General features: G+C 44.9%; 1 protein-coding gene across 2 annotated transcripts in view; it reads right to left on the reverse strand.

The window, feature by feature from the left end:
- The window catches only part of MTOR (mechanistic target of rapamycin kinase), a 1113749-nt gene that overhangs the window by 664026 nt on the left and 430906 nt on the right, over positions 1-18817 (reverse strand). For both annotated transcript variants that reach the window (XM_069241238.1, XM_069241237.1), the window contains one exon: positions 15972-16118. In XM_069241238.1, coding sequence (XP_069097339.1) covers positions 15972-16118 — 147 coding nt within the window. The remainder of the gene's footprint in view (positions 1-15971; positions 16119-18817) is intronic.

Below are 18817 nucleotides of genomic sequence, written 5' to 3' on the forward strand. Positions count from 1 at the left end.
CATTTGACACTGTAGAATGGGTATTCATGGAACAAACATCGCAAAGGTACAATCTAGGGGAAGACTATTTGAAATGGCTTAGTTTATTATATACTAACAGCCGAGCGAGGGTGAAGGTGGGCAACAAGTATCAGATAGCGAGGGGGACGTAACAGGGATGCCCCCTATCGATTATATTTGCATTAGTGACTGAACCACTGGCATAGCTTATTCGAATTAACCATGACACAGAGAGTGTGGTGGTGGGTGGCAAAAGGGACATAATCTCCTTAAACCAGATGATATTTTGTTGACTATTCGGAACCCAGAGGTCGCATGACAAGCAATATTTGATATGATTACGGAGGTGGAGATTCAAACTTAACACAGATAAATCAGTGTTGTGTCCCATAGGACCAGCTTGAGTAAGGAATAGAGGCACACCTAACATACGCCTCCAAGCAACTCCTGTTAAAATATAACTGAGCTCTGATTGAATGGAGGTCTACAAATCAAATAAGGGCCATATGCTTAAGTCCCTAGAAAACAGTATATGCAGGTGGTGTAAGTTACCGATGTTGTTGATGGACACATAGCATTAAGTAAAATGATTGTGTTACCCAGAGTGCTATATATCCTACAACATACACCTATGCGAATACCATAGAATTGCTTAGACAAACTCCTCCGATTATTATACTGGGGCACGGGTAGAGCACGATTAAGCCTGGAGGTCTTCAGATTGCCCTGGGACAGAGGAGGATTGCAGGCTCCGAACTTCCACACATATTACTGGGCATCTCAATAACAACATGTTGTCTTAGGCTTTTTTAGTGGGAAAGGATGACCCAGCGGCTCACTTGGTGACTAGATTGGTCAAACCATACAAGTTACTGGCATTACCTCTGACTCGGGGGAAGAAGGGAGTAATGTTACCATTACAAGTCAGGACTATTTTTAATGTATGGAACCAAGTTTCCCGGCAGGAGGGAGATGAATATATATATGTCTAACAGCTGGTCCCATGGGGATAAGTCCAATGCCACCCCTATTAGTACGGGATGGAGGGGAGGGTATGATACCCCAGACTTTAGAGGACTTATATGAGAACGGCCGCATGATGGGATATGCATAGATTTGAACCAGATGGGGTAGGTAGAATGAAGGTTAGTTTTCTGGCATATGCTGGAGTTGCAGTCACAATGTGTAAGGCATGAGCGGGGTTTCCAGAAGAACCAGCCACTCAAATACTAAATCAGACTCTACCAGATATGGGAGGAGAGAGTAAATTGATTACACGTCTGCATGCATTACTATTACCGAAGACAGCCCCCCGAATAGATGAATTGAAATCACGATGGGAATTGGATATAGGGGAAGACATGAAGGATCGAGACTGGACATCCATATTGAGCAACTGCAGGAAAGTGAGACGTAATGTGAAATTAAAATTGAAACACTACAAATGTTTACACAGAGGCTATGTCACACCACAGTGGGTGCACAGGATAGATCCCTCTAAAGTAAAACACTGCCCCAAATGTAAGATATTGACAGGGAATTAAATACACATGTGGAGTATTGCCCAGTAGTGGGGATATATTAGGAACAGAAACGCTACAAGAAGTGACAGGAATCTTGGTGAGTCCCTCAATTCAGCTCTGTTTATTGGGACTGGTGAAACAGACCAAACACATAAAACACTGGAACCGGTGCTAGCAGTGGCTAAGAATGAAAATGGCACTTACCCAGTGTACATCTGTTCGTGGCATCAGTCGCAGTAGATTCGCATGTTCTGCAATAGCTCGCCATCTGGTGTTGGGCCGGAGTGTTACAAGTTGTTTTTCTTCGAAGAAGTCTTTCGAGTCACGGGACCGAGTGACTCCTCCTTTTGTCTCCATTGCGCATGGGCGTCGACTCCATCTTCGATTGTTTTTCCCCCGCAGAGGGTGAGGTAGGAGTTGAATTGTAGTAATAGTGCCCATGCAATGGAGTGACTAAGTATGCACCTATTTAAGGTTGAGATGATACATATATAAATAATTGAAGGTAACTTCCAAACTGCTACAGGCTCCTGGGGAGGCGGGTGGGCACATGCGAATCTACTGCGACTGATGCCACGAACAGATGTACACTGGGTAAGTGACATTTTCAGTTCGATGGCATCTGTCGCTGTAGATACGCATGTTCTGCATAGACTAGTAAGCAGTTATCTCCCCAAAAGCGGTGGATCAGCCTGTAGGAGTGGAAGTAGTTTGAAATAATGTTCTTAATACGGCTTGACCTACTGTGGCTTGTTGTGTGGATAACACGTCTACACAGTAGTGCTTGGTGAATGTGTGAGGCGTAGACCATGTGGCTGCCTTACATATTTCTTGCATTGGGATGTTTCCTAGAAAGGCCATGGTAGCACCTTTCTTTCTGGTTGAGTGTGCCCTTGGTGTAATGGGCAGCTGTCGTTTAGCTTTAAGGTAGCAGATTTGGATGCATTTAACTATCCATCTGGCTATACCTTGTTTTGATATTGGGTTTCCTGCATGAGGTTTTTGAAATGCAATAAATAGTTGTTTAGTCTTTCTGATGTTTTTTGTTCTGTCAATGTAATACATCAATGCTCTTTTGACATCTAATGTATGTAGTGCCCTTTCAGCTACGGTATCTGGCTGTGGAAAGAACACTGGAAGTTCCACTGTTTGATTTAGATGGAACGGTGAAATAACCTTTGGCAAAAATTTAGGATTGGTCCTTAGGACGACCTTATTCTTGTGTAGTTGTATAAAAGGTTCCTGTATTGTAAACGCCTGAATCTCGCTTACTCTTCTTAGGGAAGTAATGGCGATGAGAAATGCCACCTTCCAGGTTAGGAACTGTATGTCGCAGGAGTGCATGGGTTCAAAAGGTGGACCCATAAGTCTAGTTAGGACAACATTTAGGTTCCATGAAGGAACAGGTGGTGTTCTTGGTGGTATAATTCTCCTAAGGCCCTCCATGAATGCTTTAATGACTGGTATCTTATATAGGGAAGTTGAATAGGTAGTCTGCAGGTATGCAGATATTGCTGCAAGGTGTATTTTAATGGAAGAGAAAGCCAGGTTAGATTTTTGTAAGTGAAGCAAGTAACCCACTACATGTTCTGGAGTTGTGTGTAATGGTTGTATTTGATTAATATGGCAGTAGCAAACAAACCTCTTCCATTTACTTGCATAGCAGTGCCTGGTGGATGGCCTTCTGGCTTGTTTTATGACTTCCATACATTCTTGGGTAAGTTGTAAGTGCCCGAATTCTAGGATTTCAGGAGCCAGATTGCTAGATTCAGCGATGCTGGATCTGGGTGTCTGATCTTTTGGTTGTGCTGTGTCAACAGATCTGGCCTGTTGGGCAATTTGATGCAGGGTACTACTGATAGGTCTAGTAGCGTTGTGTACCAGGGTTGCCTTGCCCAAGTTGGTGCTATCAATATGAGTTTGAGTTTGCTTTGACTGAGTTTGTTTACCAGGTAAGGAAGGAGAGGGAGAGGAGGAAAAGCGTAAGCAAATATCCCTGACCAGTTCATCCATAGGGCATTGCCTTGGGATTGTTTGTGTGGGTATCTGGATGCGAAGTTTTGGCATTTTGCGTTCTCCCTTGTCGCAAACAAGTCTATCTGAGGTGTTCCTCAGAGTTTGAAATAAGTGTTCAGAATTTGGGGGTGAATTTCCCATTCGTGGACCTGTTGGTGATCTCGAGAGAGATTGTCTGCGAGTTGATTTTGGATCCCTGGTATAAATTGTGCTATTAGGCGAATTTGGTTGTGAATTGCCCAACGCCAAATCTTTTGTGCTAGCAGGCTTAACTGCGTGGAGTGCGTCCCCCCCTGCTTGTTTAGATAATACATTGTTGTCATGTTGTCTGTTTTGACGAGAATGTATTTGTGAACTATTATTGGTTGGAAAGCTTTTAGTGCTTGAAAAACTGCTAGAAGTTCTAGGTGATTTATATGCAGTTTTGTTTGATGTACGTTCCATTGTCCTTGTATGCTGTGTTGATCGAGGTGTGCTCCCCACCCTGTCATGGAAGCATCTGTTGTTATTACGTATTGTGGCACTGGGTCTTGGAAAGGCCGCCCTTTGTTTAAATTTATGTTGTTCCACCATAGAAGCGAGAGGTAAGTTTGGCGGTCTATTAACACCAGATCTAGAAGGTGACCCTGTGCTTGTGACCATTGTGATGCTAGGCACTGTTGTAAGGGCCTCATGTGCAGTCTTGCGTTTGGGACAATGGCTATGCATGAAGACATCATGCCTAGGAGTTGTAGTACCATCTTTGCGTGTATCCTTTGTGTTGGATACATGCGTTGTATGATGGTGTTGAAATTTCGAATTCTTTGTGGACTTGGAGTGGCTACTCCTTTTGATGTGTCTATTATGGCTCCCAGGTATTGTTGTACCTTGCGCGGCAGAATTTTGGATTTTGTGAAATTGACGGTGAACCCTAGTTTGAAGAGGGTTTGTATGATATGGTTTGTGTGATTTGAGCACTGTATTAACGAATGGGCCTTGATTAGCCAGTCGTCTAGATATGGGAACACATGTATTTGCTGCCTTCTTATGTGTGCAGCGACTACCGCTAGGCATTTGGTAAAGACTCTTGGTGCGGTTGTTAATCCGAAAGGCAGTACCTTGAATTGGTAATGTATTCCTTTGAATACAAACCTTAGGTATTTCCTGTGCGATGGGTGTATTGGTATGTGGAAATAAGCATCCTTGAGGTCTAAAGTTGCCATGTAGTCGTGTAGTTTTAGCAATGGCAATACTTCTTGTAGTGTGACCATGTGAAAGTGGTCTGATTTGATGAAAGTGTTCACTACTCTGAGGTCTAGGATTGGTCTCAGCGTTTTGTCCTTCTTTGGTATCAGAAAGTACAGTGAGTAAACTCCTGTGTTTATTTGTGTGTTTGGCACTAATTCGATTGCATTCTTTTGCAATAGTGCCTGCACTTCTATCTCCAGGAGATTGGAATGGTGTGTTGTTAAATTTTGTGCTTTTGGTGGTATGTTTGGAGGGAATTGTAGAAATTCTATGCAATAACCATGTTGGATAATTGCTAGAACCCAAGTGTCTGTAGTGATTTCCTCCCATGCTTTGTAATAATGACTTATTCTTCCCCCCACTGGTGTTGTGTGGAGGGGGTGAGTGACATGTGAGTCACTGTTTAGTAGTAGGGGTTTTGGGGCTCTGAAATCTTCCTCTATTTCTAGGGAATTGCCCTCCTCTATATTGTCCCCGAAAACCTCCTCTATACTGTCCCTGGTAACTGGACGGTGTTGCTTGTGAGGTGCTGGCTTGTGTGCTTTGACCCTGAAACCCCCCTCGAAAGGGCGTTTTACGGAATGTGCTGTAATTCCCTCTGCTCTGCGGGGAGTAGAGTGCGCCCATGGCTTTGGCAGTGTCCGTATCTTTTTTGAGTTTCTCAATCGCTGTGTCCACTTCTGGACCGAACAGTTCTTTTTCATTAAAAGGCATATTGAGAACTGCTTGTTGAATCTCTGGTTTAAATCCAGACGTTCGGAGCCATGCATGCCTTCTGATAGTTACAGATGTATTAATTGTCCGTGCAGCTGTATCTGCAGCGTCCATGGAGGAGCGGATCTGGTTGTTGGAAATGGTCTGTCCCTCCTCAACCACTTGTTTTGCCCTATTTTGTAAGTCCTTGGGCAGATGTTGAATGAGATGTTGCATCTCATCCCAGTGGGCTCTGTCATAGCGCGCAAGTAGTGCCTGGGAGTTCGCAATGCGCCACTGGTTTGCAGCTTGTGCTGCGACTCTTACCAGCTGCATCGAACTTGCGGCTTTCTTTATCTGGGGGTGGTGCATCTCCAGATGTGTGGGAATTGGCCCTTTTCCTAGCTGCTCCTACAACGACAGAGTCTGGTGGCAGCTGTGTAGTGATGAAAACCGGGTCTGTAGGAGGCGCCTTATACTTTTTTTCCACCCTTGGTGTGATTGCCCTACTTTTGACCGGCTCCTTAAAGATTTCTTTTGCGTGCCGGAGCATACCAGGGAGCATAGGCAGGCTTTGGTATGAGCTGTGGGTGGAGGAGAGTGTGTTGAATAAAAAATCATCCTCGACCTGTTCTGAGTGGAGGCTTACGTTGTGAAATTGTGCTGCTCTAGCCACCACTTGAGAATACGCGGTGCTGTCTTCTGGTGGAGATGGCTTCGTAGGGTATGCCTCCGGACTGTTATCTGACACTGGGGCGTCGTATAGGTCCCATGCGTCTTGATCTTGGTCACCCTGGCTCATGGTGGTGTGAGCTGGGGAATGTGAAGGAGTTTGTGCTGGTGAGACGTTAATCACAGGTGGAGGAGAGGGTGGTGGGGTAACTCTTTTCACCACTTTTGGTTGTGGTGTCTGTTCAGTCTGGAACTCCAACCTTCTCTTTCTCCTAATGGGGGGAAGGGTGCTTATTTTTCCTGTCCCCTGCTGTATGAAGATACGCTTTTGCGTATGGTCCACATCAGTTGCTTGTAGCTCTTCCTCAAACCTATGCTTTTGCATCTGGGAGGTTAGCGAGTGCTCTTCTGTATAAGAGCCTGAAGCTGGGTCGCTTGCAGTTTGTTTCGGCATCGAAACCCTGTCTGCGTGTTTTTTCGGCTCCGAGGTGACTTTTTTCTTTTTCGGGGCCGAAACCTCTCGGCGTCGATCTTCTTCGGTGCCGCTGTCTCGGCGTCGAGCCGTGTCCACACCGGTATCTCGGTGTCGAGGCTTGTCTCCAGCACTTTCTCGGTCCCGAGAAGGCTGCGTGCCGGTGTCTCGACCGGAGTCGGACGACCTCGGCGCTGTTTGGGCCTTTTTCGGTGCCGACGGTCGGTCACCGAATTTATGGGTGGAGCCATGGCCGGATGGCAGTGGCGTCCCCTGGGCCTTGTAAATGTTTTTCTGTGTGGTTTTCGACGTCTTACTCACGGTTTGTGTATCGTCGAATCCTTCGGAGTCCGATTCTTGGATCGAGAAGGTACCTTCCTCTTCCTGCTCCTCGAACTCTCGGTGGGCTGTCGGCGCGGACGCCATCTGAAGTCTTCTGGCTCGACGGTCTCGGAGTGTCTTTCGGGACCGGAACGCACGACAGGCCTCACAGGTGTCTTCACTGTGCTCAGGTGACAGGCACAGGTTACAGACCAAGTGTTGGTCTGTATAGGGGTATTTATTGTGGCATTTGGGGCAGAAACGGAACGGGGTCCGTTCCATCGGCGTTCTTCAGCACGCGGTTGGGCCGACCAGGCCCCGACGGGGGATCGAAAAAACTACCCCGAAGGGCACCGGAGCTCTTCGATCTTCGATGCGGTGTGGAATCTAAGTACGCCGATCCCGAACGCAACAATACCGACGAAAATCTTCCGAAATTAGCTAATTTTCCGTTCCGAAACTCGGAGCGACAGGAACACGTCCGAACCCGATGGCGGAAAAAAAAACAATCGAAGATGGAGTCGACGCCCATGCGCAATGTAGACAAAAGGAGGAGTCACTCGGTCCCGTGACTCGAAAGACTTCTTCGAAGAAAAACAACTTGTAACACTCCGGCCCAACACCAGATGGCGAGCTATTGCAGAACATGCGTATCTACAGCGACAGATGCCATCGAACATGTATTTCTATACAATGGATAGCACCTCACTCACCTACACGCAAACAGTGGCTATGGGAATTTGGGAAATGGATGTGAGCTGAATGTAGGATGAGACAGACACTAGTACAGACAGGTTTGGGTCAAGGAGGCAGAATGATATGGGATATGGCATAGATCCGAGCGCTACAAGCAGGTGGAGATAATGCAGAGAACCACAAAGATGGGATGACGGCTATATAACATGTGACACACCCACTGGATACTAGACAAGGAGAACATATGTATGAGTTCTGGGCTAAAAACAGTACTGCTGTTTTTGTTATACTGTCTGGAATGGTACGGAATTAAAAATGAGCACATAATTTCTAGAGTCCTCTCCAAGGTCGACAGAGGGTTTGGGGGAGTGGGACACATTGATGTTGTTTATTGTATGTGCCACTACAAAATCAACAAAATAAAAATAATTTAAAAGAAATACTACAGAAATGGAACTTTTAAAAGTATATCTTTACTGAAGTACCTGAAAGAGAAACATGCACTTTGTTCTTCCACTTCGGTCAGCCAGTAATTAGAATTTAAATAGGCGTGAATGAGGTGTGACTTTGCTCCCAGGAGCAAAACAACAGGCTGACATAAATGGACAGAGATGACCCCTCTAAACCTGACAGATTATGGTAGGGGGAGGGAGAGTGAGGAAACGTTTTGACATTAGAATGTCATGTCCTGTTTGAATGTCATATCCGGCTTGACAGGTCTGCTGGGGCTCTTATGTGACACTTCAAAGCTTGCACTTAAGCAGGGCATTTCTGTTGTCTTCGCAGTCAGTCAAGCCTTAATCACAGTGTGCCTCTTTTGACATTACAATGTTAGAGCCTGTTTAACAAGTATGCAAAATTTACATATAACAAATGGGGCACACTTCAAAGAGGTAAAACCAAATGCCAAAACAATTTGTGTGTATCCTCTGACTGGTTACTGAAAGCTCAGCTTTGTTATAACACATGTCTGTCTCTGAGGTTGTCGAGGGTACAGGGGCTGCATCGAGTTCTATTTATAGGATTTATAAAGCTCATAACTACCCAACCATGGTTTCCAAACACTAAGCAAACCCAAAAGAAACTGCCCCTCAGATCTTCAAAGAAAAAGTTAAAAATGCCATGTTTTAAGTTGTTTACGAAAGCTGCTTTCCACTAGGCAGCTCTGCAACTGAGAAGGAAGAGAGATCCACTGACTGGAAGCCAAACACTTCAAAGCACACCTGCTTGAACTGGCCTGATTATACCATAGAACCTAAGCCAGGTGGCGATCGGAAGAGTGAAAAACTGTAGTAGTGTGATACGGTAAGCTTAAGTGGAGGAGATAAATCAGTCCTGCATCACAAAGGACTCTGTAAGCAAAGCAGTGTATTTTAAACTGAATGGTCTTACCCTCTGGGTGCCAGTGAAAATACCCAAGTTGGGCAGACATGTGAAAGTGCTTGAGCAGATGTTCTATGAGATGGGCCATGGAGTTTTGAATAATTTGTAATCGGTGAAGGAGGGCTTTATTGACTCCCAGGTACAGTACGTTTCCTTAATCCAAGCAAGATAGGATCACAGTCTGGATGACGGTTTTCGGTGTCTTAATAGGGAGTGTCCAAAGAAACTTCTTTAAATATTTCAGCAGACAAAAGCATCAAGATGTCACAGTGTTGATCTGATGATCAAACTTGAGTTGCTTGTCAATGCACATGCCCAAATTGTTAACTGCAAAAGTTGGAATAGGACGTAACTCAGTTGGCCACCAATGAGGCCCCATCAGAATTTCCATTTGGGTGCCATTTAATTTTAGGCAATTGTTTCCCATCCACTTGGTCACCAATTGCTAGTAGTTCTTAGGTTGAAACAGGCAGTTGCCATCATCACAGGGCAGACTTATGATGGTCTGAGGATCATCAGAATAATCAAAAGATTCGACCATGTCTGCTAGAGGGCGAACATACACGCTAAAGAGCTTGGGTCAGTAACAAGTCCTGGAGAATGCATGACAAATCATCCTTGCGGATGAGGCAAAGGGTTTCGACGCCACCTGGATTGAGCGATCAGCCTGGAAAGAGGGCAAACCAACTCAAAGATATGCCCGATATCCCGTACTCTGCTAAACTCCGGAGTATCATACAATGGGACACAGTTTCAAAGGCTGTACTCAGGTTCAAAAGAAACAAGGGTGCAGTTCTGCCCAGATCAAGAGTGGTGAAGAAAGCTGGGTATCTATGTAGTGTACCTAATGTAAGGGGACACTATGCAGATAGTCCAGGTGACCCTTACTGGCTTTCAGGGGTTAAAATAATAATACCAAATGCTCTCTTTTGTGGTAGTGTGGATGAGCAGTTTAGGCTTATCAGAGGGTAGTGTTAAGCATTTGTTGAACACACAGAGTTAATGAATGTGACACACACTCAAGACGAAATTCGAGACCAATGTTTGGAAAAATATTTTTATAGAATGTATCAACATAAAAACAAATCCTAAAGAAGGTAAGTGCTGTTGCAGTGTAACAATTCACTCAAATGCATTTTTATGTAGTAAAGGTACTTCTTTTGGTTAAAGTAATTTTAATGCATAGGGGTCTTTCCAGTCTATTCTCAGGGGTCCCCTTTCGGTCATAGGGTGCTAGGGGGACAAGATTGGAAGAAACACCAGAAGTTCAGTTTTAACTGCCCTGGGTTGTCCGGGTGCAGAGATGTTGGATGGGTCAGGTGCTTTGCAGACTGCACGTTTGGCTTGGGGGAGGTGCAAATAGAAACAGGCTGCAGAGAGGGACTTAGGGACAAGTCTGGGAGCTCCCAACAGGGGGCTCGGCCAGTAAGGGTACTGGGAGCAAGGGAACATAGTTGGCTGTCAGGTGCAGTGGGTTTTTGTCGTCAGATGCTCCTGTGTCAAGGCGGCCACAAATATTGGGTGGACCTGCAAGAAGGAGTCAAAAATAGGGTAGCTGGTCCAGTTTCTGGGATGGCCTCTGCGTTGCTAACGCCCCTCAATAGCTAATCTCTGGTTGCAACGTTGGAGTCCGGTATGGACTCAAACAAGCATTGGTTGCTGCAAGGGGTCAGATACCCTGGGTATTGGTGCAGGATGGTTCTGGTAGGAACCTGGGGTTTTCTCACTTGGTGGGGAGATGGGCTGGTCCTGCTGGAGTTTGCTGATTTCTTCCTGGGCGGCTGCTGCATTGTGGACTTGTTGGTCAGAAGAACTGTGAACCAGATATTGAGGGTGGTGCCTGCAGCATGCAGGAAGTTGCTCCTCCACTTCAAAGGAGATGCTGGCGGCTTGGCAAAGTTCTGAATGCTCTCTGAGGCTTTTGGAAGATGCACAGCTGCAGGGCGAGTCGGGTTTTTTTGACTGTCGGGATAGGAGCAGGTAAGCAGGCAGGATTTTGTGCCAAAGTCCACCAGCAATCCCCGGTTCTTGCTTCTTCAACTCTTCTTTGTCCTCTTCTTTCTTCAGTCAGGTAAATCTGCTCTTCTGGTGTTGGGGGGGGGGGGGCACATAAATACTGAATTTGGGGGCGGTTAGAGAAGTGTACGGTAGTAGCCAATGGGCTACTTACCTCTAGGGTCACTACACCCCCTAAATTACCACTTTCTTGTGGTAAGTGGGCATACTCCTGTTCCAGAATTCCTAGTTCCACCAAAAACAAGATAGTGGAACCCTTTCTTCGTGGAGCACATCAGTCTACCCATCTTAGGGGTGTGACTAGTCTGGTAGTGCACCATGCCTACCTGCATAGCTAATTTCCTGCCTGTCCTGGTGCCAAATGGGCTTCAGGGCGGGGGGTCGCAACTCCGATGCCTGGGGGAATCATGAGGTCGCATACCAAAGGCAGCAGCTTCTTTGACGTACTTGGCCTTTGTATGAAGCTTGACTAGCCATTTTGCTGGAGGAGGTGATACCACCTTCCCCAGGAGCAGGCATGGCTTCTAGTGTCTGAGGGTGCAGGCTCTCCACACCAGAGAATTAGTAAACGGTCTCTGGTGGCAGGTTCGTCAATACTGGCCCGCCAGCACACTAGAGGACTAGTAGGTTTTAGGGGCACCTTCAAGGTGCCCTCTGGGTGCGTGTCAAAATAATTACAAGACTAGCATCAGTTTGGATTTATTAATATGGGGCGTTTGATACCAAACACCATAGGTTTCAATGAAGCCATTATGTAGCTGGGTAACTTGTGTTGACAAGTGCCCAGTACATACCTCAAGATGGCTTCCCTGTTGACTTGCAATGTCTAAGTAATTAAAATAGACATCACATGGGCATATCTGCTCGTGCAGATATGCACTCACATCAAATATAATGCATCCTGCTTTAGGGCTCTAAGGCAACCTTAGGGGTGACTTATATATATTTAGATCGAGTGACTGGGGTATGGCACACCATGTATGTCCCATGTCATGGTTTCACTCATGACTTGCACCACGACACACAAACTGCGTGAGGCAGACTGTGCAATTTGTAAATGGGGGGGGGGGGTCCCCTTAGGATAGCACAATACCTGCTACAGCCCTAGGGACCCTCTCTAGTACCCAGGCCCCAGGTATCAGGGGTACCATTTACTAGGGATTTACAGAGGGGCTAGAGGCTGTACCAACGGTGTACAATTAGAGCATTTACCGTGTTTTAGGGAAAGAGAACGGGTAGCGGCGATCTGTTTTGCAGGAATCCATTGCACCTCAGTCGGAAAGCCTCAGTAGCAGGGGCAAAAAGTGGGGATGACCAAGTCCAAAAGGGTCACTTTCCTACAAGAGGCTTTTAAGCATTTCGATCACCTCAAGGAGGGCAGGCTCTCTGCTCTGGCCTGGGCGAAAATGAGATTGAGAAGCTTGCAGATAGCGGAGTCACTCGAGATACTGCAAACTGAATTTTGGTGTTAGATGTGAGAGGACACTGGGATTGCCAGAAAACACTCTTTACACACTCCAAGGCTTCAGAGCCCAAGTTACATGTGGCCAAAGGCCTTGACCATCTTGAAAATGCCCAAAGTGGGGTAGGGTTAGCCCTGGGAACCACTACCTCATTGTTTAGGGCATCCCCAGAAATTACCACAAACTAGCTTGTGCCATAAATGTGTAAAGGCATAAATGTGACACCTCAACGTAATCACTTCAGAGGACTCCTGGACCTGTGGAAGATTAGAAGAGGATTGAACCTGCTGCCTGACGCATGCAAAGAGTCTAGACGACTAGACCTGATTATGCCTCTTGTACCAAGACAAAGAAGTGGACTCCAAGGGTCATAAGGTTGGCCTCTGGTTAAAGATACAGAAACACAACAAGCTACAAGAGGCCTTTTTGTGCAACAGCCCAGATAACTAGTGGCAACTGGAAATGGCTTCGACCATCCTGTTTGCCTCTGCCTGCCACCCGGTGAGCCTCTAAGTGCCACCTCTGAGGTCCTGGTGTTGGTAGAAGTATATTCCTGTGGAGCACTGGGATTTAAAGAAGTCAGAAGGTAAAATCTTTGAACAGGATAAACTTGGTTAGTGTATCTGACCCGCACTTCATCACAGTCAGAATTAAATTACAGCTAGGTCCTTTTGTACCATAATCAAAGACTATCTTTGTGACTTTGTGCTTTTTGGCACAATTTCTACTTCAAACATTCAACATTCATATCTGCAATTGCCCTTATTGGATTTTGGTCATTTTGGATGTTTTTGTAAGTCTGTTTTGGGATTATTACAGTTCTGCAATTCAAATGTATTACTGTTTTAGTACTGCATAAATACTGTAAGTTAAGCCTGTCTGCTCTGTGCCATAGCTACCAGTGGGTTTGGCTCATGCTTATTTAGTGACTTCAGTGGTCACCTCTGACAAGGATTGTGATTATTGCTTGAGGTGGGTACTTACCCCACTTAACTAATAACCCAATTTCTTGCAACCATCAAAAGACCCGCCCATCAGTGATGCTTGTACATCGTCAGAATATCTGATGGACCTTATCCAGGAGGCACAACACTAGTACCAAGAAGCAATGCAAACAGTGTTGCCTATGCCTGTATGAATGACTTATTTCGCTGAATCGTACCCATTATGGATAGTGTGAGCCAGGAAGGCCCAAAAGACCCACTGGACTTCTGGCAAGATCGTGATGGCTACATCCCATAAGGCATGCATGCAGAGACCTAAGGAGCAAACCATGGAGGCAAGCTGGCAGAAGAAAATATCACTTTGCCAAAAGCATCAATCCATTTGGATTCTCTATTTGAGGGATTGGTCGAAAAAACACCTGCACAATGAGTATGGTGCTTAGGAAGAGAGCTTGGAACCCCCAAGACAGGCATAGCTACTAATGGGCAGGCAAGAACAAGGTTTCAACTACGTAGCCGTCAAGTAAGGGCTTCACTGAATTGGAGCAGGGGCTCTTAGTTGCTGTACCATGCTGGAAAATCTCCATCAGAACATTTTTCTTAATCTCAGTGGAAGGTAACAACAAATCTAGAACCTCAGCTGCCCTCCAAACTACCACGGCAAAGGAGGCACTTTCTCCCAATGGTGGTCCACTTAGCAAGTCAAGCTCTTTTTCAGAGGAGGTGTCAAGCCCAAAGACACTTTGCAAGTCAAGGTACAAGGCATCATCAGTATAATGAGGGGAAAGCAAGCCATCCCCATCAGTATAATGGGGGGAAGCAAGCCAGCCCCATCAATATAATTGGGGGAAGCAAGCCATCTTCTGGTATAGAATCAAAGTCAAAACCACAAGATAATGGATCCTTTGCTGATAGCCCAAGCATCAGACCAGAGTCAGGCTGGATAACAGCTGGTTGCTTTTTTATGATCTCATAGCGAGACAACGGTCGAGCTCATGCTGACACCGGTTCAGGGACTGACATAGGAGCTGCCACCAGGTCTTCTATCAGCTCCACTGGAGTTAGAATCAATGGTGAGGCATTAGAAACTATTGTGAATCTTGAGAGCTGGTGTAGAATTCTATACTGGAATGAATAGGGGCCCAGTAACAGGATGCATGGGGACAAACTGCATCAGGGGATGTTCCACCGGCGGTAACCTGAATGGAGGGCCTGTTCGCTCCTTGGGGCCCAAAGGTGCCACAGAAAGCCGGAAGAGTACTAAAGAGCTGCAGTCACATTAAAGGTCTCTATCTGCTATGGCCTAGGGAACTCAGAGCACGAAGGGACCAACTGGGATATCAGCTCTGTGGCTAGTGATCTTGAAGGAGAGCAGCTCTGGTCTTGAGGTCCTCATGCCTTCTCTTTGGAACCAGAGTGGTGGGATGGGGTTGAGCTCCACTCAGCTTTTGCCTGGATTTTGACTTTAACTTAGATTCACTTCAGTTAGATTGTGGGTGGGATGTAGAGCATTTGTGGGAGTGGCCTTGTGACTGGGCCCAGGCCCACAAATTTGAACCGGAGTGGGACCCGTGGAAGACCACAACTACTTCTTATGCTCAGCAATGTATAGCTTCCTCTCCCACTCTTGAATCGCCATTGAGTGTTTTAGGGTCCATTGGTCACATAATTTGGGGTCATGAAAATTGCCTAGAGTGCAAAGGCGCACCTTGTGAGGGTCTGTGACGGATATCTGCATGCAACAGTGTCTGTACAGCTTAAGGCCTGTTGCTTCCAGGGAAGACATAGTTCCCTACCACACAGTCTGGGTTATAATGCTGAAACTGCTAGAAAACAAAAAAATGTGGGAGGAGAGCTCTGCATCCACACAAAAAGGCACAATAATAAAAGAACTAATGTCAGCACGCAAGTGTTATACTTGTATGCGACTTCATTCTGTCACTTTCGAGGCATATGAAACCTGTGCAGCGCTGCACAGCATCACAACAACACTGCTGGGTAATTATAAGGTAATGAATCTGCAGTTAGAAATATCCATCATAATGTTTGAGTTCTAAATCTGGTAGACAGGGATGAATTTAGGTATTTTTCTTTTGAGGCTGGTTTTGTTCTCTGGTTGTCAGGGACTATCTCTTGTTGTTGGTATCTGGTCTCTGTTGGTGCTGTTCAGGGGCTAGTATTTGTGCCTTGAGACTGGCAGATCTATAGTAGTTCATGCAGTCTTCAGTAGTAGTTTCTGGAGTTTAATGACAGCCTTTGCTGTCAAATGGTAGACACTGGCAGCAAGAGATTATCAGTGGTAATGGCTAGGGTGACCTTTGGTTAAGGTTGAGGATGATCTCATTAGGATACAAGGCTTCTGATGACCTTGGAATATCTGTTAAGTGGCTTGGCATTTCCTGTGCTGGCTTTGTAAGTTTTAAACTGGCTAAGGTAAAGGCCTGGGTGGGCCAGGGTGAGGTTCCCAGTGGCTAGACCCGGGTCTCCCGTAGCTATGATTTAAATGCTAAGTAGTGTGTGTGTGTGTGCGTAGATATTTACTCACCCTTTGGAGGTTGGCAGTGCTAACATGCAGTTTTTTCATAGGCCCAGAGTCCAAAGGATTACTATTCAATGACTCCCCCAAGTTGCCCTTTAGTACTCTGTGCTGATAGATTAGAGGATCTTCCTCCTCATCTGCAAGAGTGTACCCCTGAAAGAATGGACAAATTCATCAGTAAGCCCTGCAGGAGCAGATGATCCAAAGCACAACATACTGTCTAATGGCAACATTCTCTCACACCAACATATACCATATTTGAGGGTCACAATTACACAAAAGCTTACACAATTAACCCTCAGACACTGATACCCGGAAAGCATGCTCTGTTTGTGTCACATATTTTGTCTCTGAAACATATGTTCTTACAATCTTCCACTTTTAGATGTTTAATGTGCCCATAGTCAGATACATGTAGTTTAACCCTCCCAGTTGTTTAGCACTACTGAGGCAACACAGGATGCCCTATTTTGAATCCATGCTTTGTTGTGAAAAGTGACTTTGTCTTTTATCTGTCTGATGCTTTCACATGTGAAATGTAACAGTATCTGTAGCATCTCACAATCTTAAATGAATGCAGCCTGTGTCACAACTAGGAGCCTTTTTTTGAAAATTCAGTCTCTTTAACATTTGCACTTTCTCCAGAATACTATCCACTGGAAAACAGTTTCATGTATTTGCAAAGAGCGACGAATGCTTGTGGGCATCTTGGAGCTAGCCCTGACAAAGAAGAAACGGGGTGGAGTCTAGAAAGCAAATAATAGGTTAAATGCCAGGTTTTAAGCAATTGCCTAAATGTTAAGATATCAGAACCATTTTTCAGCCTCAACGAGGGCGCAGTTCATAACTATGTGGTCCTTAGAAAAAAAACGTTGTCTCTCCAGGAAGCTCGTTAGAACCTTGGGACAGATAGGCACTTCGAGGTTTCAGATCTCAAATTACGAGCAGGTACATCCCAGCTATGATTGTCCTGGATGTATTTGGGAGCCGTATTGTGTAGGGCCTTAAAGGTGATACAAAGGGCTTTAAATTCAGTTATTTTTGATATTTAGGAATCTTTTATTATATGCCGGGCAGCTGCATTCTGTAGTATTTGTAAATTTGAAAGTAGCTTTTTTCTTATGCTTAAATACAAGGCATTACCTTAATCCAAATAAACCAAGACTAAAGTAGTAATTACTGTCTTTTGGAGTTCCACCAGAAAGAACTGGCAGACTTTCCTGATTAGCCTTAAAGTCAAAAAGGTGGAAGACTCACCGACATATATTGACATGGTCTTCAAACAACAACTGATTGTCAAAGATCATCCCCAGGACTTTTGCTTTCTGTACTGGTAAAGGAAGCGAACCCAGATCCTGGGGCCACCATTTTTTATTCAAAAAGGATGTATCCTATTTGAACAAAAAGACCTCCGTTTTGCTAGAATAACGTTTTAAGCAGTTCTGGGTCATCCAAATGCTAATCTGTGACATACAGGAATTAAATTTGTCCGTTGTTTCATCTAAATTAGTGGAAATAGATGCCACAATCTGTGTATCATCTGCATAAGAAATAACTGAAAACTCAAAGGATTTAATCAAGCTGGCCAGGGGTGTCATATACAAATTGAAAAGAGTAGGACTTAGTGATGATCTGTGAGGCAAACCGCAGGTTAAGCCAAAGTAATCAGAAACGAAGCCCTACATTGCTATATTTTGCAATCTACCTGAAAGGAATGATTTTATTAGACTGAGTGCAGACCCACCTAGACCCAACATGGAAAGAAAATCTATCAGAATGTTGTGGTATCAAAAGCTGCGGAAAGGTCCAAGAGGATCAAGACTGCTCTCCCACCACCAACAAGGATAGATCTTAATTCCTCAGATACTGCTAATAAAGCTGCCTCCATCCAGAGTAATTGTCAAAATACAAATTGGGTCTCACACAGTAAATTAGTAGTGTTGGCAAAAACCATCAACTCAGCAGTCAATGCCTTTTCCAGCACTTTTGCTGGAAAATTAAGGTTAGAAATATGTTTGTAACTACTGAGCTCCTGAGGGTCCAAAATGGCCTTTTTCAAAAGGGGTAGAATGGATCCTTGTTTCCACTCCACCAGAAAATATACTGTGCTTATTATTTCATTGAAAATAGGCCTCAGCTGTTCACTAAGGATGTCCAAGACAAGATGTAAAATCTTAGGAGGACCAGGATCTAGTGGACTAGACTACCTTATGTACCTCTTTGGTACCAAGAAGGGACAACTTATTAAAATTAAGCAAAGGAATTTGAGAGACCTTATTTGGCATAGCTGAAGGTACAACCTGATCCGGAGTTGAAAATTTATCAAAAACAACCTGAACCTTGGTTTGGAAAAAGTTAGCTAATGTATTAAAAAACTCTTGAGTAGTCATTATTTCGAACAACAGGCACTTTTTATCAGACATTGAACAGTATTAAACAGTTTCTTGGCTGAGTTGTTAGCCTGAAGAATGTTGGTGGAAGAAAACGTACACTTTTTTTCAAGGATGAGTTTCTTATACTTGGCAATAGCTTGTTTTTAAATTTCTTTTTTGGCCATATGATAGTCAATACTCCACTCACGTTCCTTCTTTCTACATTCCTGTTTCTGTGTTCTCAATTTCTCATTGAACCAGGGCTCAGTAGTGGTTTTCTTACAGATGATGAAAACTTGTAGAGGGGCTAGGATATCTACAGCCTTCCCTATCCAGTCTAAGTAACTCTGTAACATACCATCTAGATCACACGTATGGTTGGATTATTAATCTCTGGCTTGGAGATCAGTAATGATGACTGAAATTCAGATGCATTAATATCCGTCCAGGCCCTACTAATGATATGACACATTGTTGGCT

This window comes from Pleurodeles waltl, chromosome 6 (assembly GCF_031143425.1).
Source record: "Pleurodeles waltl isolate 20211129_DDA chromosome 6, aPleWal1.hap1.20221129, whole genome shotgun sequence".
Taxonomy (NCBI): Eukaryota; Metazoa; Chordata; class Amphibia; order Caudata; family Salamandridae; genus Pleurodeles; species Pleurodeles waltl.